The sequence below is a fragment of the Cyprinodon tularosa genome, unplaced genomic scaffold, assembly GCF_016077235.1.
Source record: "Cyprinodon tularosa strain WSP-4 unplaced genomic scaffold, ASM1607723v1 ctg342, whole genome shotgun sequence".
NCBI classification, from domain to species: Eukaryota; Metazoa; Chordata; class Actinopteri; order Cyprinodontiformes; family Cyprinodontidae; genus Cyprinodon; species Cyprinodon tularosa.
The window spans coordinates 1,074,242-1,095,567 of NW_024039055.1; the positions used below are offsets into that span (position 1 = coordinate 1,074,242).

At 36.9% G+C, this 21,326-nt stretch overlaps 1 protein-coding gene across 1 annotated transcript in view; it reads right to left on the bottom strand.

Moving 5' to 3' along the window:
* Positions 1-2,664: 2,664 nt before the first annotated feature.
* Positions 2,665-21,326, bottom strand: part of tspan15 (tetraspanin 15) — a 71,225-nt gene continuing 52,563 nt past the window's right edge. The window contains exons 5-8 of the mRNA XM_038294616.1: positions 19,110-19,226; positions 11,738-11,788; positions 11,176-11,292; positions 2,665-5,332 (exon numbers count right to left, since the gene is read on the bottom strand). Of these exons, the coding sequence (XP_038150544.1) occupies positions 5,186-5,332; positions 11,176-11,292; positions 11,738-11,788; positions 19,110-19,226 (432 nt within the window). The 3' untranslated portion in view covers positions 2,665-5,185. The remainder of the gene's footprint in view (positions 5,333-11,175; positions 11,293-11,737; positions 11,789-19,109; positions 19,227-21,326) is intronic.

Below are 21,326 nucleotides of genomic sequence, written 5' to 3' on the forward strand. Positions count from 1 at the left end.
GACTTGGTGATTAAAACCAATTTATTTCTGAGTGACGCTAACTGAACACAAGACTGATAAGAAGCATGCCAGCTGGAAAAATTAAATCACCATGGTAACTGTTACATTACTGCTTCTGTGAAACTGAGTCAAGGCTTAGTTAAGCCAGGATATGTGGAAATTCCTAGCTCACCCAAAATAAAAAAACAAAAAATAAATGAGGAAGTGGTGTAGTTAAAGTCTGAATACTGTGGCTTCATCTAAAACACACCCTTCATTCCCAAAAGAACAAAACCTCCAGTCTGTGTTAAATGAAATACTTTTAAGAAGTCTAGAGCGTTTGATCATAAACGGTGTATAAACTATGTGATAAAAGATATGCTAACAAAAAACTATTTCGGACAAGTTGGTGTCCTAGGTTAATAGATGGACTGGCCCACACAAAGCCACATAAACATTGTTGATTAACAAGGAGGCAGAAGCTGGAGAAGTGATCCACACAGTGTATATCCAGAGGGGAACCCTAAACAAACTGTAAAACTAAACGAGCAGTGAAAAGTCTGATTTAAAACAAAGCCTGTGTGTTTTTGTAAAAGGGAAATATAGTCATATAAGGATGTGTTAAAATCACAAAGCTTACTTTAGTTTGTTCATCCCCCTCCTTGTGTATTTTACAGAGAAGAGCTGAGAAAAAGAAGTGAAAGTGGGACAAAAGACTGAATACCAGACTGAAGAACTGAAATTACATCGATACACATCAGCTAAGAGAAATGAAATGAGCAAATCAGTTGGACCACAGCAATTATCATAAAGAAAAACTCAAATAAACACAGTTCCTTTCCCTTCTGTTTGATAAGGAAGGACATTTAAAATAAAACATTTTACAATAAATATCTTCAGTACCACTTTGGTTATGTGAATTTTGTTTCACAACTCAAGTAAAGGAAATCAAATAGAAACATATTCCACAAACGTTAGCATTGATAATTGATATAACCGCTTTTGTTTTCATCTGCTTGCAGTAATACTGCATGTATAATTGGACCAAAATGTTCCTCCACAGCGCTTGGAGTCTGAGGTTTTGGTTTAAATGAAGCAGTAGGTTGCATAAATAGCAACAAGTCTATTTCATTTAAAAGCATTCCTGCCTCATATTATATCGTTTAAAGTGATTAACCTGGTGGTCTTCTACCAGCATATATTTTTACATGATTAAAATACGATTGTATTTTAATCCCGTAAAGCACTTTGCATTGTCTTTGTACTAAATTGTGCTATACAAATAAATTTGCCTTGCCCCAATCTATGATTTTTGGGAAATAAACCAGCCTTAAAGGGCTGAATATATTCTTTTCTCCTCTCTCATAAGCTTACACTTAGATATTGGTTTGCAGTTTCTTTTTTCCATATTTGCAGAGGAAGAAGAAAAATGACCAGACTTTTATTTTGAAAATTCCAAATTATATATGTTATAGTTTGGAAGTAAAAACTTCACGTTTTTGCTTTGAACTAGAACAATATTAATACACAGCAAATGGCCCTCTGTGCTTTGCAGCCTTATTTCCAACCTAACAGGGGCATGGCTTGGACTGGATTGGCAGGGTCTGGTCTGGTTTTGGTTGCAAAGGGAAGCACATGGATGCATTCTGTCAGTTTCACCTTGGGGTGGGACTCAGATGCTGCCCTGCGACCTAACTTGGCAGCATGGGCCTTTTCAGGGGACTGTTCTTGGTGGGGATATTTTGGAGGGGGAGGGAGTTATGCTGCCACATAGATACTGCAGATAGTTATTGAGACTCCACCAATGACAAATACCAGAGGATATCTTGGGTTTGACGAATGGATGACTGGGGTGGACACATTAGCAAGCCTAGTAATCTGTAAGAAACTTGTTTGATGTTAGCTTGTCGCCATTTATAAAACACAGAATAAAAAGTGATAATCATCTGATCTGACATCACAGCCTAAAGCTGTCTTGTATGAAAGCTGTATTACTCTGTTGTAACAGAGAACCACAAACTCAAATCCCAGCAGTTTGCCTCTTTCTTACTGGTGATGCAGGAAGATAATTATTTTTATGGTGTATATATATATATATATATATATATATATATATATATATATATATATATATATATATATATATATATATATATATATGTGTGTGTGTGTGTGTGTAGTAAAATATTAATGAGTTTCATTGAGCAGGAAGTCCAGAGAGCTGCAGGAGTGAAAGGAAGGAAGAGAAAGACGGATAAATGGCAAACTACTCTGGACACTCCTCACTTATCACACATGCTGCTCTTATGTGGAAAGCAGCTGAAGAAGTATGTTTATTCAGAACCACTTCTGAGAGGAAGAGCAGATGGTCCCTTGTGTTGCTTGTAATATGAACTCTAATGTGGAAACTTGAAATGGTATCAAACATAAGGACTCCTGAAGTGTTCATTTCTCTTCTTTTCAGTATTTAAAAAATAAATTACAGTAGGCTTTTTAAAGTGCCTGTTTAAAATGTGTGTTGTGAATTTGTGTAATTTAACTACTAAATAAATTCTTAGTTAGGTGCTTACAATGCCCTCAGTTTCCTCCCCCCCTCATGCATAATACAAGTTCAGATGCAAAGCTTTCTTACTTTGACATGAAAAATGTAAAAAATACAAAGGATATTCCAGAAAACGCACAGTATGATAGCAATGATTATTTATTAAACAGCAGGCAACCTCTAAAAATCTCTTTAGAAAATGCTTTTGTATTGGCATTATATGAAAAAACAAAGACAGGCTATAACATGGCACCATGCATGGGTTTTTATTTAACACTCAGGAAACAAACTATGCCAAATCTTCCAGTTTAAGGTGGCACCATTCTTGAGCATCATTAACTTTAACCCTTTGACACATGGAAGTTATCAGATTCTATTCACAGTACTTAGAGTATATTTGTACAGTGCACCATAAAAGTGTTTATACTGCTTGGCTTTCTGAAACATTACAAAGAGGAATTGCAATGCATTTTTTCATTTTGTTTGATAAGATCGATGAGATGTCTGAATCCGATTTTTTTAGGTTTTCTAGTAAAGGTGGTACATTTCCAAAAACTGGCTTGCTGGACCGATCTGTGTTTTCATCTGATAAACAGAGATAAAATCAGGTCGAACCCTTATGTAATATTCTATCCTAAAATCCTGGTAAAACAAATCAAAATTTGAGGTTAAATAAATTCTGAAAATGTTCAAGGGGTAAAACTACCATGAAAGACATGAAAAAACAAAAACAAACAAAAAGTAAAATTGTCTGATCCTACGTTGTTTAAAGAGAAATAATTTGCTTTGACTCTTTCATGTTTACAGAATCTTCGTCAGTAAAAAGTTTACAGCATGTTCAAATTAAATAAAAAGAAAAATATTACAAATATGCCTCAATAAACTGAGGCTGTAATGTTCATATTAGTTAGAAAATCCCATCTGTCCTTGCAAGTCATTACTATGTGGGTTTTAATTAGAGTATACTGAAAGTAGAAAGCGTAGGATTGGAGTGCTACTCTATGTGCAATATAACTGTAGGTTTATGGTTTTAGGAGAAAAAAACAACAAAAAAAGCAAAACATGTTTGAACTGAACAAACAAACCTATCTTATTCTTAAAAAATCAGATTATGGGAACTTCACTGTCAAAAAGAAGTTAAAAAAAACAATTTGCCAAGATTTACTTCACAGTTTGTATGAATGACAAATCCCATATTTCGTTAGAATGGCCTGAACTTTCAACCTGGCTTTAAATAAGGTTAAAAATCCCCTTTGTGCAGAAGTAGTTCAGCCATAATTAAAGTATCACCCCACCTCATACAGAAAATAACAATGAATACAAGTATTTATTTCAGAGCAATGTCAGACAAAAACATCAAAACCTTTTTTTTTGTTTGTTTTAAATCAAAGTGTAATCCTCTCAGATTCCAGTTTTTAAATTACCAACAAAATAAAACAATATGAATCTAATAAAGAAACTGCAGAAAGAACCTACATTGTGACCTTAAAAATACATCACAAGTAAAAATGAAGCACCGCATAATTACACTGAATATTGATTTCAGAAAGATTAGGGGCAGACTATTTTAAAATAAAAAAAAATATTAAATGTGGAATAACTGAGCTGTAGTAAAAATGTCTAATTGCTCTGGGATTACATATTCTTTTCAGGCTCAGTATAAGTATTACATAAAAATGTAATTTAAATGCATGTATTAATAAGTGTATCCATTTAAATTATTACCTAGTTTTTTGTGATTCTACTTTTTAAATACAAAAGTCAGTGAGACATTCATGAACAACTCCATTTAAATATTTGAAAGATGCTCTTTAAGATTTTTTTTAATTTTATTTTAATTAGAAAACCAACACTTCCCATTTCCCTGGAGTATAAATATAACGTAACATTGAGGTCTATTTCGTTTAGCCACTTCACACCATGCAAGGTAAACATAGTGATAAGGGACATAAAAAAAAACAAAAAAAACAAAAAAACAAAACAACCTGAGCTTCATGTTAGGACAATGCAACCAGAGCAAATATTTTTGTGTAATCTATATTTTCTTTTTCTTTTTTACAAATATAACAGAGAAGTTAATTTTGGAGATTGAATGATGCCAGAAACTTTTCCCTGCCTTTCACCATTAGAAACAAACATGTTTGTTTGCTACTAAAATACAGTAAAAAAGCATGAATTTAGTTTATTATTAGGAGATAAAATAATTTTTGTTAACGTAAGGAAAAGTTTATTGACTGCTGTGGCTTAACCTGAGAATACCATCTTGTGGGCAGTAAGAGCAAAAGCTTTATTTCTAATATTGTCTCTAACAATAAAACATACATTTAAGGCAAGTTCAATACATTTTACTACGAAAAAGCTTGATCAATATTGCATTTGTTAACTGACCAAGTTTTATAAAAGCAAAACCTTGAAGGACTTACCATTAAAAAGGAAAGAACATGTGAAGGTTTCAACTTGGCTTCAATCAAGAACATTTTAAGGCAAGTCACTGGATAGTGAAAAAAATTCACCCATTAGAAAAAAAGAAAATCATCCCTGAGTCCTTCTGAGGTACAATGGAAACAAGAAAAAGAAATGGGTACAGAAAAAAGAAAAGAATTGAATTGTACATATTCTGTTTAATTAACTATGAGTCAGTTGGCTGGAGTCAGTGTTTTTTTTTCATATTTCTGGCATACACAAAAACCATTTGGAAACACGGTTTTGTTTCTTAAGATCCTGTCGGGGTCCATCCATATAGTGGCCGTACTCTGCGATGGCATCTTCAACCCGAGTCATGTACAGCCAGGTGACGATCACCCCAAAAAACTAAACATAGACAGAAAAATAGGACATTGGAAGTGAAAAAAATATATCAGCAGAGAATGGTCATATTTATCACCTTTTTGGAAATTAAAACAACTTTGTTTTTTAACAAACTGTAAATTGTAGAACATTTGTACAGGTTTTAGAAACTAAATTTAGAAACCACAAAATCCATTACACAAAGTGATACATTTGATATGTGTCTATTTCCTTTCATTTGATGATATTATTCAGAGGTGTTAAAAATAAATTTATTTTCTAAGGGAAACATATTGACCAGTAAAAAGTTATATTTAAACCATGATGATGACTGCTAGCTTGACAGCTTTCCAACATAAATTCATTGGCATAGTTCACAACAAGTGGTAAAAATAAAAATTATTGCTTAGGTAAGATGTTAAAAAAGCTGTATGTATGTGGATTCTTTTGGAAAATTGAGTGAAAGGAAAAACTGTGATCCAGAAGATTTAAAATTCAAGTCAAAATCTAGCAGAGTATAACGCTAAGAAATTTTAAGAGCGCTTTATACGTCTAAATGGCCTGTACTTATCTAGTGCTTTGGTCAAGTCTCCTGACTTGACCAAAGCGCTTTACACTACATTCAGTCACACACTAATGGTGGAAAGCCACATTGCAGCCACAGCTGTACTGGGGCTCACCATCAGAAGGCATTGCAGGTGATGTGTCTTGCCCAAGCACACAACAACACTGAGTTTGAACCATTCAGTTGCAAGAAAAGCTCCTGAATCTGACGCCACTATCGCCCTATGGGCAAAACGAACACATGTAAGCTTGCAACATTTCTCCCAGATTTTCCCTTATCTGTCCCTGGTGCTTTCTCAGCTGTAACAACAGTTAAATCCCTTATTATGCTTTTTCTGAACCGTGAATGCATGCCGTGGTGCGTTGAACGCACCATGACCATATACATGATAAAGCAGAAGACTGACACCAGACGTGAGGTTGAGCAGAGCTGAAAGCGAGCATCAGAGTTTTTAGCAAACCAGCAAGAAACAATTTGCACTGCTTTTTCCCAACAAACGGTGTAAGATGTGTAATGTTGTTTGCAAATGAGACTTGTTGGTTAAATGATGAATGAAAAACATGCTAATATATCAACATGTTAAGCTAGTTAGTCGTTTAAAAGTTTGCTACCTCTGACATTACTCACTCATTAGTTTATTCTTCGAATAAACCCAATCCACTTTAATTTCTGAGCAGACATTGTGCTCACATTTGCTCTCCACATATTTGAAATAAGTATTTAGGTTGGGAAAGAGATCAAACAAACAAAACAAAAAAACAATGGCATTAAAGTGATTTTAAAGTTAAATGCCACAGCATGTTGTACTGCTTCTCTTCCTAATTTTATCTCAAAATGTAGCTTTCTACATTTTTTTGTGTTTATTGCCATGATGGGGAGAGAAGAATCAGGAAAGTGATGGACTTAAGGCCAGCAGCAGAGAGAATGATGGGTTTGCACAGGTAAGGAGATATTAGAACTAGACTATCTATTGCAGGGGGAACCAAGAAAGCAAGTATTTGCTCACTGGAATCATTACTGATCATTTCATGTCCAGTATTTGGCATTTCTGTGAAATTTCATTTTGTCAATCAAATAAATATTTGCTGCTAAAACTTATTTTTTCTTTTAGTAAAGAAGTAGCCAAGTTGGCCCCCATGGTGTTGTCCTGTGAAAAAACGGAAAGCAGAATAAAGTGCAAGCCTCGCTAAATACAGTTGGCCAAGTCTTCTTGCTAAACCTGGTCCTGGAAAAGGACATTTTTGTACCATTTCTCTGTCTCTCAAATGCATCACTGACTTCCGCGACTCGACATGTCAATCAACATCGAAAAATCTGCGCTGTGGCGGGAGGTGGTGAGCAAATTCACTTCCTGTCACCTCAGGGCGCAGCTCTCCTGCGCCCCGAGCCCTCCCATACCTTTGCATTGCAGAGGATCTACTGCGCATGTACAACTTTTAACGAAAGTCAATGGGCAAAGATTTTTATGCCCTAAGGCGGAAATGCATCACCAATTTAACGAAAAAAATTTAATTACGCTTTACTAGTCATTAAAGATTAAATGTTTATCTTGAACATCTAAAAATATATATATTCATATTCGAAATATTTTACATTTTAATTTGACATGAAATTAGAAAAAATAATAGAACGTTTTTTTTATGTCTTAATCAGGGTCATTGGGTGTGGGGTGGCACCCTAGTGCTCTCTATTGGCCAGCCGCCATTGGTATAAAGCCTGCTGGAACACAGGAAGAAGAAGATGTATTTGCTGTTTTTGTTTTCTGGTACATGGTATTTGGAAATTATTAATTTAGATGGTGGCAGTCAGTGGTACACACTTTTTAATTTGATGTACAAAACTGCAAACTAAATACATTTCAGTGTATATGCCTTATTATTTACCCGTCCAGTACTCATTTCAACTGCTGCTTTTTTTTCTTCGATTGCCTTAAAAAATAAATTGAATGTCAAAGAAACATAATTCTCAGAATAAGGTCCCTTCATCAGGTTTAAGATACAAATCAAGAAATGACAATAACACTATGGGCCGATCCACGGATTAAAATAAAATCTCTGTTGACAAGTATGAGTCAGGCTGATCATCTTCATGCTGGTTGTGCAAGTCTAGACTCTAGACAGTCTAAAGCCTGTGCACTGTACATTTATGCACTAAAAATGTAAAGGTATTAGTAGAAAAAACATTCTAAAATTTTGAGCAAGTGGATTTTGGATCCAAAATCAAAAATACTTGCTATTTGTATCTAAAAAAAAAATGCACACCTGGTTTCAATACAAAGTGAAACTTATAGTTAGTTCTAAAGAGTTAAAGTTAGTGACAGTGACCGAACTAAAGATATTGAGAAACATCTCAGCATAGTGCTGCTGTCAGATCTTTGAAAGGACCTGAATATCACCATACACAAGAAAGACTGATGGGCTTTAGTTATTTAAACAATATTTCATGCCATAAAAATTGCATTGTGTTGCTCTAGACAGGGACCTACAGTCTGTCTTCTCTTCTCCAGCTGAAGAAACTGCCAGACCCCCTAGAGTTAGATGTAGCCAGCACATCGGTAACAACCATGTACCCTAAGCTCCCAAACAGAACTTTATTGGATATTATAGAGCATTTTAGCTTCACAGGTAAAATGTGCAAGACCTACTGGTATGTGGATTAACTCTGCCAACTACCATTCCATTTGCTTTGCAGGGTTCTTTCAGCTGAACTCTAAGGCTTTGAAAAGAAGAGCCTAAATCATAGCCTCACATTTAATACCTATTTTGTGGCCTAGTGTTTAGGGCATTGCGCTTGGATGCCAGAGGTTCTGAGTTCAAGCTCCACTCGCACGGACTGCCACTCTGGGTACCTGAGCAACACCCTTAACCCAAACACTGCTCCCTGGGCACCACACAATTGCAGCCCACTGCTCTCCAAGGGAATGGGTTAAATGCAGAGAGCAAATTTTGTTGCTTTGTACTTGTAACAATGTAATAACAATAAAGTTGAATTCTATGCTATTCTATTCTATTTAGGCAAGATTTAGGAGGTCAATGTCATACAAAAATCTGCAGAAGAGTCCAGCGGCTTGAATTTGTGCTTAATACTTTTTTAAACTTCTCTTTCTATTCGCCACCATTGCCATCCCTTTGGTTTCTATAGGAAGAGGGAAAAGGGTTTGGTGTTTGGACATCCCAGAAACTGTATTTTGCCAGATTCCTTGTGAAGACAATCCAGCCAACAAACAGCATAATGACTGTTATGTACTGTTGCCTGTTTTGTAGGCATGCAAATGATTTTGCATCTGCAGGAAATTTCTTCTGAACAATACTTTAGATTAAGCTGAGTCTTGACACTTGGAACAGAAATGAAAAGGGGAAAATGAAACAGTCTTCTAAGTGAAGGAACAGATTAATATATTTGGTGCCATCTGAACATAAATAACAATAATGAGAAAACCCCATTATATACTATGGATGACTGCCAGCTGGCATTTTAACCTTCTTACAGAAAGAGCTCTGTGACATCCAGCAACCTTCTTACAGTCTTAGCCAATCAACATTCATATATTCATAGCTGTTGAAGGGCTCATATCTTAATGCATTGCATAATTTCCAGAAAGAGGTACAAAGGCAGAAATGTCAAGAGGAAAAAAAAACTTCAATCCATCTTTTACCCAAAGTGTAGAAGATTGGATGTGAATAAAAAAATAAATAAATAATATTTATATATATATATTATAAAAGCCTAGAGTAGGTTAGTAAGAGTCAGTTACTCCAGAGGGCCGTTCAGCCAACACAACAATAAATGGAAAATATGGAAATGCACTGGAAATGTAAAGGAAATGAAGCAGCATGTTGTTGCAACTTGCCTTCTGTGCTCCTGTTGACGTAAGGTTGTCAAATTCACTGGGGGTGGATATATACGTTCAGCCATTTAGTCATCCAATTTGCATCACAGGCTGGAAAACATGGCTAAATGTCTGATCCTAAATGTTGTGCTTCTGATTCACAGATGTGTTATGACTGTTTAAAGTGTCTCTCATCTTGGTGTGTGGGAGGGATTTTGACTAAGCATTTTACACCTTTTGGTCAGCAAAGGAGGAACTTAGAGAGTTGAAAATGTTGGTGGGTGTAAAAATAAACATGTCACAATTTAAAGGTGTCATTCTGTGATGCCAGCAAACCTAACAACAATCAAATTTCAATTCAACATATCTTATGGGGTTTCTTTTATGACAGACAAACACAAAGCATTGCACACTTACTTGGCAAAGAAAGAAAATCATATCTATATCCCTCAATACCCTTAAATAAAGTAAAGTGAAAACAAAGGACTGCAGAAATTACGAAGTTAGTAAATTGAACTTTTGGGTCATTGGATCAGCTGGCCTATAAAGGCTTCAGGGGTTTATTGCAGAACATAATCAAACCAACAGCTTTATGAAGAGCAAACCTAAGCTGTGGAGAGATTTAAAGAAGGTTATGGTGCTCAGACAATACCCCAAGCTTTTAATATTTTAGAGAAAAGCCCAGCTGTGGAGGAGCCATCCACCTGCACTAACAGGTTGAGGAAGGCGATCAATAATAAGAGAAGAAGCGGCTAGATGTCCAATGATTAATCTGGAGGAGATGCAGAGATCCACAGCTTAGGCAAAAAAATCTGTCCTCATAAAAGTTATTAGTTGTGCACTTCAATAATCAGATTTTTATGGAAGATTGTTAAGACTAAAGTTGAAAGGCAACCACAAGAAGTCTTGGCACCAATGGAGACGGACGAGACCTCAAATAACCTTTCTTTGTTAAATACAAAATGCTTTGTGTGCAGAATAACTGATTCTATATATGATCGTTAATAGTTCAGGCTTTTTAAAGACAAAGTAATCAAAATGTAGTTGTGCTACATAGAGCAAATGGTAAAGTGCAAAGAATTAAGGGCAGTCGTTAATCGTTGTGCAGCTCCAGGAAACAAGAATTGATACCAAATACTTTTCCAACACATTTTATAAAATTGCTCATTTTCAATTAGAACAATTTCTCCCTGGGTTACTTCAGTAATGCATAACATATACATTTCCACATCACACCTTCCACTCAGCTGCACAGTTTTATGCACTTATTAACCTTTATGAGCAGCTTTTTTAATAAATGATCATATTATATCTCTGTATTTAAACATTAGGTTCATTTGAGCATTTCTTTGTACTTTTTAAGTAAAAGTAATTAGTCCACAGTTCCAAATGGAGGAACCGCTTGTGTTGGGCATCATTAACACCAATACAACTGTTAGAGAGTGAATCAAGTGCTCTACTATGTGTTTGTACCTGGGGCAGAAAGATAACTAACAATAGTATGGCCATCTTCTTATAGTTGTCGGTCACCCAGATGAAGAACGCATCAGTGCAGCCTCTCACATGGATGACATCCAGCAATTCTATCCGCTGCAAAAGAAAAAAAAAATCCTTATAGTTGCTGCATTGATTTTAAATATAAAAGTTAAAGCAAAGATTGTTTCTTTTAATGCAAAACATGGGCACTCTTGCATCGCATTCCATCTTAAGTGATTACTTAAAAGTTTTGATTCCAACTTGCACTTGATCCTGCAGGGATTTATGGCTATGGAGGTAAGAATGAGTGGCTGAATACGCAGCAGTAGATGTTGGGTTACATCCAGCTGCCATGGAGACGGTACTACATGAAAACCCTCTGCTTCTGTTTCCAGAGTTTTAAACAATTTGCCTTTAATTGGCAGTTTAAATAATTGTGTTGTGCATAAAAAAGAAGAGATGAATAGAAAACCAGATAATGAAGTAAAGAAATTTTTATTTTCATTTTAAAGCGTTCAAACTTTATGACCTTAGTAATTATATTTCTACGATATCTTACCGTTTGGTTCTGTACCCCGTTTCCACACAGAGAGTTGACCACTTCATTAGGCTGTTAGGAAAAGAAGGAAAGATAAAGATATATAATGTTAGGAATAAAAGTAAACATTTAATTGAGTATAAAAAGTAAGAAGGCTGTTTTTAAGTTTTTTGTTCATACTTATATAACGATAGCTACAATGCTAATAACATGACTGCCTGGCCTGCCTGTCAGCATGAGGCATTGGTGTATAAGCATTAGTTTAGGTCTGATCACTGAGTTTTCCTTATTCATACATGTACATGTTTATTTATGTTGGAAAACAAAAACCAGAGGGAGATTAAATGTGTCTTTTGCCATTGTTAAGTGGATTGTTTAATGATAATATGATATACTAGTCAGAAATCCTGGAAGTTTTTAGAGTTATGAATACATTTGCACTTATTGATGGACATGGGTGTTGTTATTCAAATCAAAAATAAATTAGACCCCCCCATTTACATTCAAGGATTCAGTTTCATGTATAAATCCAATTTAGGTTTGCATCTGTGTTAATATATGTTGACAATAAATAGTTCATGGTGTGTGGCATCGCAATGTAAACCTAATAAAGACCAATTTATTTATACTGTCACTTCACAGTAAAACTTCAATCTATTTATTTAACTCATTCAATTCAAAGGGTGAATTTCATGGTTTCATTAAGACAAATGTTAGTTTTTCTAGAAATTACTTCTTGAAGCACTAAATGGAGCCAGATCTTGTGAGTATCTCCAAATTTCTCAAAATTACAATCCTTTAGAGCAGGGGTGTCAAACTGGTTCCAGAAAGGGCCGAGTGGCTGCAGGTTCTCTTTCTACCCAAGCAATAGCACACCAGACTCCTATCATCTCATCAAGTGAGTCCAATCTGAACATGATGACATTATGAAATGACTGGAGTCTGGTGTGCTATTGCTTGGTTGGAAAGAAAACCTGCAGCCACTCGGCTCTTTCTGGAACCAGTTTGACACCCCTGCTTTAGAGCAAGGCTATGTGTTGGATGTTTTTTTCTTCCTTCTACTAAACTTTCCATGAATATGTCAGAAGCTTTTAATTTAAAGTATTTGTTAAAACGAAAAAAAAAAAAAAATGCTGTCAACAAAAGCCTCCACTATACCTTTAACCTTTGCAAAAACAGGACATACCTTTTTCATAGTGAGTTAAAGAGAATATGAACAACTATGTAAAAAAGGACTTCCGGTTTGGCCATGCAGAGGTAGGACGCGAGAAGGCAGAGCTCCCCACTCAACTTTTAAAAACTAACTTTTAAAAGTGCCACCCAGGGCACTTCACTCTATTTGTACCAGATAAGAAAGAAAAGAGGATAAGAAGCCAACAACTTTGGCACCATGAGCAAGAACAAGCCGACCAGCGCGCCGCCAACAACCCGAACTAGTATAGCTAGCAAGGTAGCTGCCTTGGCTAGCGCTAGTCCACACATCGATGGAGCCACTACAGGCGCCGAGGGGGTTTCCGTGAGTCAACTAGTAGCCGAGTTGTCGAAACAAAGGTCTTCGCTAAGGGAGGACATTTCTGCTTTGATTCGTGAGTCGATTGCCCCGCTCCAGTCCTCCGTGAATGCATTGACAGACACTGTTAATAGCTTTCAAGCACGGCTGAGCGCAACTGAAGTTCTGGCAGGGGATAACTTCAGTGCGATATCCGCAGCTGACCGGAAAATTAAACACCTGGAGGAGCAAAACGCAACACTGCTCGAACGAGTGGATGACCTGGAAAACCGCTCCCGTAGAGCAAACCTGAGGATACTGAACGTCCCAGAGGACAGCGAGAGGGGCCAGCAAACCGTGAAGTTTGTATCCGACCTGTTAATGCAAGCAATGGGCCGAGAGGTCTTTGAAAACCCTCCGGAGCTGGAACGGGCACATCGCTCCCCAGGCCAAAGACCTAAAGAAGGACAGCGGCCCCGTCCCTTTGTGGTGTGCTTTCTTCGCCTACAGGAAAAAGAAAAGACATTGCGGTGGGCCCGGTCGCACGATGTGGAGTTTAACGGCTCCAAATTGAGGATTTATCCGGATTTGTCTGCAGACCTGGTGAAGAAGCGCGCAGCATTTAAAAACATCAAGCAGCTCCTATATGAGAAGAAGATAAAGTTTAGTTTGCTATATCCAGCACGTCTTCGTGTTCAGTTTGAGGATGAGACGCACATCTTCCATTCACCAGAAGCAGCAAAGCAGTTCTATGATCGCCGGGTTGCCGTTCCAATTACCTGATCCAGACTCAAACGGACGGGTCTGGAAACGACGGAGCTTTGGGTGGACTTGTTTCACCGAGCTGGGATTGTCAAATTGTTCAAAGGTCGGTTTATTTGAGTCATTGCATTTTAATTAAGCAAAAGTCCATCTGTATGGCCTTCATAGATGATGGCATAATGCTTACGGACAACGGTTTAATGTTACGTTACGACCTAAGGGGTTCACAGCCCCAGAAAAATGGTTAATCTATTTGTTCAGATCCCATGGTTCAGACGCATTTATATTTCTGTTAGCCAGTTATTCTGTTTGTGGTAATTCGAAAGTGCTTCAGTGCGGTGAATTAAAGTTATCCTGCCTACTTGATATAATAATGCCCGTTGTTTATGCTGACTGGCAGTAACAATGTTATCTATGTTCAGAGTAAATATGTTGAGTGTGTATGCTTGTTCGAGCTATAGTGGGGAGCAGGTTGTATGGGGAAACAAACGCGTGGATTATTGGAAGTTTACCTACAGTGAGATAGCTGCGGTTCGTGATTGTTCAGAAAACGAACCTAGTTTATACATGGTCAGGGGTGGGTTTGACGCCGTTTTTTTTTTTTTTTTTTTACCGTATTTTATTTATTTATTTTTTTTTTCTTATTATTTTTTTAATCCCGATTTGGATATTCAGCACCATATATACCAGCCTTATCATCGCTCAATATTCTTGTTTATTGAATAATGAATAAAGTGGGCACAAATTTGGCTGGAGGGTCTGCAGTACGCTTTGTTAGCTGGAACATCAGGGGCATTAATGGCCCTGTGAAAAGGGCACGTATTTTTTCACACTTAAAGCGGCTGCATACTGAAATTGCATTTCTGCAGGAAACGCACCTTAGAGCACAAGATCATGCCTTGCTTAGAAAGGCCTGGATAGGTCAGGTGTATCATTCATCATTTGGTAGCAGGGCTCGTGGGGCCGCGATTATAATCCATAAAAAAGTACTCTTCACGGCCTCAAAAATAATTCCAGATTCCCAGGGACGTTATGTTATAGTATCAGGTCATCTCTATCACACCCCGGTGGTTTTAGTTAGTATTTATGCCCCCAACTGGGATGATGCAGATTTTTTCAGGAAGATAATCACCTTATTACCAGATTTAAACACCCATCATCTAATATTCGGCGAAGATATGAACTGTGTGATGGATGCAGCCATGGACCGGTCAAGTCCCAGGTCTACACCTCAATCCAAAATGTCTGGAGCTCTTTTGAATCTTATGATGCACCTTGGTTGTGTAGACCCATGGAGGTTTTTACATCCGAACAAAAGGGAATTCTCATGTTTCTCACATGTTCATCAGTCTTATTCCAGAATAGATTACTTTTTTGTTGATAAGCGTCTTCTTCCCTCTGTGAAATCTGTAGATTACTCTGCTATTGTAGAATCTGATCATGCACCTGTTATTCTTGACATTGGCTTTTCACTCAACTGCCCAATAAGACCGTCTTGGAGACTTAACACCGCATTACTCTCAGATGAAGATTTTTGCCAGTTCATATCTAAAGCAATAGATGATTTCATTTTAACCAATCAAAATGACTCTGTATCACCCTCCATTCTATGGGAAACACTCAAAGTTGTACTGAGGGGACAGATAATATCATTTTCAGCCTCACGTAAAAAAAAAAGAAAACAGAAACAAGAAGAGCTCATTGATTCTATCCTTAAAATTGATCAACAATATTCAACAACTCCAACGCCTGAATTATATAAAGAAAAATTAAATCTAAAAGCAAAGTATGATTTATTATCCACTGAAAAGACCGAACAGAACCTGTTAAGATCACGTACACTCTTTTATGAACACGGGGAGAAGGCAGGACGCCTACTTGCTCATCAGATAAAAGCTAAATCGTCTGCCCAACTCATCTCAACAATTAGGAAAACACCTCAACAGCTGACAATAGATCCCAAGGAAATAAATGATACTTTTAAAACATTTTATTCTGCGCTATACACCTCAGAGTTCCCTCAGGACACTTCCTCTATGGTTAATTTTTTAGGAACCCTAAATACTCCAACAATTATGCCGGAACAAAGGGACAACTTGGACAGGCCACTAAGCAGACAGGAAGTGGAGAGCTCTATCAAAGAAATGCAGAACGGGAAGGCTCCTGGACCGGACGGCTTTCCAGTGGAATTTTATAAAAGATTTTCCTCAAAGCTGATCCCCTTGCTTCTTAATATGTTTAAATACTCATTTGAACAGAAAGCTCTTCCTCAGACTCTCACAGAAGCCTTCATTACAGTTTTACTGAAACCCAGCAAAGACCCAACGGATTGCAGCTCTTATAGGCCTATTTCCTTATTAAATGCGGACATTAAGATACTGTCGAAAGTTCTGGCCTCTCGAGTTAACACCATAGTATCAGATATTATTTCAAATGATCAAACCGGTTTTGTGAGAGGACGTCATTCATTCGTTAACATACGTAGACTTCTGAATGTGGTGCACTCTCCAGCGTCGGGGGTGAGACCAGAAGTGGTGGTTTCCCTGGATGCGGAGAAGGCATTCGATAGAGTGGAATGGGAATATCTTTTTGCAGTGCTGGGTAGATTTGGGTTTGGCCCGAAATTTATGGCTTGGATCCGTCTATTGTATTCATCCCCAAAGGCTGCAGTAATAACTAATAATTTATGTTCACAATATTTTCCTTTATCTAGGGGTACGCGTCAAGGGTGCCCACTTAGCCCACTACTGTTCATATTAGCGATTGAGCCCCTGTCAATTAAACTTAGAACAACACCATCCATGCATGGCATTACAAGAATGGGGATGGAATATAAAGCCTCCTTGTATGCTGATGATCTTCTAATTTTCTTATCAGACCCGCTGTCCTGCAAATCTAAACTTTTGAAGATTCTGGCGGATTTTGGTGATTTTTCAGGTTATAAAATCAACTATTCAAAAAGTGTGTGTTTTCCCATCAACGATTCAGCAAAGCAGATTCCAGACACAGACTTGCCATTCTGTATATCACATGCCGGTTTTAAGTACTTTTCTGAACTATTCAAAGCCAACTACGTTCCCATTATGGAAAAATTAAAATCTGACCTTCAGAGATGGAATACTATCTATCTCTCTCTAGCTGGAAAAATTAACTGCATCAAAATGAATGTGTTGCCTAGATTTTTATATTTGTTTCAAAGTATCCCAGTTTTTCTACCAAAATCCTTCTTCCGTTCAATTGATGTATTACTCTCAAGTTTTATATGGGGAGGCAAATCTTCAAGACTTCGTAAGTCATTGCTTGAAAGGCCAAGGAAAGGGGGTGGACTTGCTCTCCCAAACTTCAGGATATATTACTGGGCAGCGAATCTGCAAAAAATAATTTACTGGTTTCAGGCTCCAGATACAGGTTGGTGCAGTGAAGAGGCAAAGCTCTGTAAACTGTCAACACTTCCTGCGCTGTTGACAACAAAACTCCCTCTCTCCCCATCTCGGTTCTCCTCATGCCCGGTAGTGTGTTCAACACTGAGAATTTGGATACAGTTCAGGCAGGCATTTAAACTGTCTGACCTCTCTATGCTAAGTCCAATATGTAATAACCACCTTTTCCCAGCCGCCAATCTTGACGTTACCTTTACACAATGGGACACTTGGGGTCTTACCACATGCAGGGATTTTTTTATAGATAACACTTTTCCTACTTTCACAGATCTGGCCAACAAACACTCTATTTCTAAATCCAGTTTTTTCCGATATCTTCAGATCCGTCACTTTATTCAAATGTATAATCCATCATTTCCTCAATTACCTGAGGATTCAAAACTGGATGTTATACTAAAGACCCCCATAACTTTAAAGGGCCAAATCTCTAATTTATATAACTTAATCATGTCATTTAGTAGCGTATCAACAGATAACATCAAAATAAAATGGGAGGCAGAATTAGGGACAGCCATTTCAGAAGAGATGTGGGTTAGAGCTCTTAATCTTGTGAATGGGACTACTTCTTGTGTACGTCTCAACCTGATTCAGTTTAAAATTCTCCACCGTACTCACTATAGTAAAGTCAAACTTGCCAAAATATACCCTGAAATAGATGATACATGTGATCGCTGCAGAGCCACCAATGCAGACTTAGCTCATATGTTCTGGTCATGCTCTAAGATGGAAGAGTTTTGGAGATCAATATTTGAGATTTTGAATGTTGCGTTTGGCCTACATCTAAGACCTAGTCCTCTAATGGCTATTTTCGGGGTTGATGCAGGGATTTCTAGTGAGGCAAATGTTATTGCTTTTGCAACTCTGATTGCTCGAAGGAGAATACTTTTAGAATGGAAATCCCAATTCCCACCTAAGGCATCAATGTGGCTTTCTGATATGATGATGTTCCTAAAAATCGAAAAAGTGAAATTCTTCCTGAAGGGATCGACCAAAAAATTTTATAAAGTATGGGGCCCTTTACTGGGTTATTTTGATAAACTTGCAACTCTCCCTTCTCACTAGTAAGCAAGTCTCAATGTAAAGTGTTTGCATTTTTGGATAAGAATCCCCCCCCCCAATTTATTTACGTAACCTAATTTAAATTTGTATTTATTTATTTACCCCCCCCCTTTTTTTTTTTTTTTTTTTTTTTTTTTTTTTTTTTTTTTTTTCCTTTTGCCGGCATAGGGTTAGTTGGGGTTGGATGGGGTTTACAAAAATATAAAAATGTCGAAATGCTGTGTGGCTCTTGTCATATTGTACACAGCCAAAGGAATTGTAATAACTGTTGAACACTATTATCTGAATGGCATTGTACATCTGTTTTAACAACAATAAAAATATGAAAAAAAAAAAAAAAAAAAAAACTATGTAAAAAAGCATAAATGGTTACAACTACAAAATATGAATTATTTTTCTCATTCAGTTGTGTAAATTGAATGCATTTTTGTATATATATATATATATATATATATATATATAAACTAATCAAATCGTAAAGCCTGCATGAATCATTATGTATCAAAAAATTTGTGGTATTATGAAATGCATAAGAATTTCTATTTTCCTTCCTTAAGAATCTTGTTTTTTATATGGAAAATTGTACAATTGTAAACCGATGTTTGCATGCTTACTATGAGTTGCTAAATTGTGTGAGCCCTACCTTGGTAGTAACACAGCAGGTATGTGGGACTCCACAGGCTTGTGGACCTATTCCAGGACAGTTGTGGTACATGTTGACATTCCAGTCTTTAAAATCCTCAGCCCCACAACACTTAAACTGGCAGGGACAAGAGAAAGGTCAGAAATTAGAGGTGCAACTTTGAAGGAAATAAAAAAACTGAGTAAAAGGGCGAGAGCAAAAACCTCTCTGATAGATATGATTAAAAATGTGAAATGAAAACAACATTAAATTTGCTAAGCTGGCAAGACACCTGCAACATTTCATGATGAAATTAGCAATAATTACAAAGAATTTACATATAAATGACTAAATATGCTTTTTCTGTGATTGTGTGTGTGTGCACAGGTGGCTGAAAAGCTGAGTGATATGTTATTTATTAAGGATAATTGTATCTCAATTTAGCAAGTCAATCACAAACTGCTCTCACATTCAGTGAGAGATTTAATTAATTCACCAATTCTCATAGAGCTAAGAGCAGCTCATGGTATAAAAGCCTCATAATATATTGTATGATGAATAAAAATGAAAACAAAATGAACAAAGCTTTTAGTGTGTCCTATCACCCCAATAGAAGCAAACAAAAACCAACACCGGTTAAATACAAATCATTCTTCTGTGACCTTTGTTCCAGATTCAGCTTTGTGTGAAAGGAACAGAATGAACGGTTTCCTACTGAACCAATAAAACGTTTAGACAATGAAGTGCCAACTACCTGCAATTTGGTTCACAGAAATAAATAACACCTCCTGATTTGCTTTAGGCTTTTCTTTTTAGGTGTTGCTGGTAAAAACTCCCAGGAAAAATAAAAGATAATTAGTTCACTGGCAAAATAAGTTTGGAAACTTAAGGAATGATTGAATTCTATGAGTCTATATGTGAGATCTATCTAGCTTGTACAGTTGTAACTAGGGCTGAAACAGTTAAGCGGATTAATCGCGATTAATCGACTATTGCAACAATCATCATCTAATTTAGTAATGGTATCAGTAACTGGAGTATAGGGACTGTAAAACATGCCTTCAGCCGACAGAGCAACCCACTTAGAGCATTTATTATGACAAGGTTGTAAAAAAAAAAAATTATATATATATATATATATATATATATATATATATATATATATATATATATATATATATATATTTTGCATTTTACATCAAAGGTTCTGCTCCCCACAGGACCCCTCGCGGGTAGTAGAGCGCCTTCTCCGGAGTGGGGAGGATGTACTGCCCCTAGTGGAGGAGTTTAAGTATCTTGGTGTCTTGTTCACAAATGGGGGAAAGATGGAGGGGGAGATCGATAGGCGGATTGGTGCGGCGTCTGCTGTGAAGCACGTACTGTAACCATCTGTTTTGGTGTAGAGAGAGCTGAGCCAAAAAGTTCTCAATTTACCGGTCGATCTACGTTCCTACTCTCATCTATGGTAATGAGCTTTGGTGAGGTGTTCCAGGCAAGTCCAACTGGGAGGAGACCGTGGGGGAGACCCAGGACAAGCAGGAGAGACTATGTATCTCAGCTGGCCTGGGAGCACGTTGGGATTCCCCTGGAGGAGATGGCCCAAATGATGGGGGATGCCTGGGCCTCCCTACTGAAGCTGCTACCCCCACGACCCAACACTGATAAGCGGAAACAGATGAATGGATGGATAGGCATGTAAGATAAAAAATAAATAATTTTGTCTGTCAATATTTTATGTCCAGAACTCCTCAAGTAGAAATATTTTAGCTTCACCTGGCTTAATTTCACAAAAATCTTCTTTAAGGAACCTTTAGGTATCCAATAATTAATCTATTTCCAAAATAATCACTAGTTGCAGTTCTAGTTTTAACTACAAACTATATTATGGTTTTTATTTTATACATTAAAAAAGTAGCACATAACTGTAAAAAGGGGAGGGAAAGGAAGTGTATTTCTTTAATTTTTTTGCCCCTTTTTTCTTTATACATCTAAATAAAATCCAGTCCAACCAATTCCCTTCTCACACCACCTTACTAGGAAAATTATAAAAGAGTATCCAGAGTATCCATTCAGAGTGTGGCCAATGATCTTAGCACAGTGTCTTAAGGGATTAATGACCATCTTTTTATTTAATTTTTTAGCATAAAATACTGAGCAAGAGAAATCCATCTTTAATCATGCTGATGAAAACATTTTTCTTTAAATATGCATGAAGCATATGCAAGAAGCATTAGGATG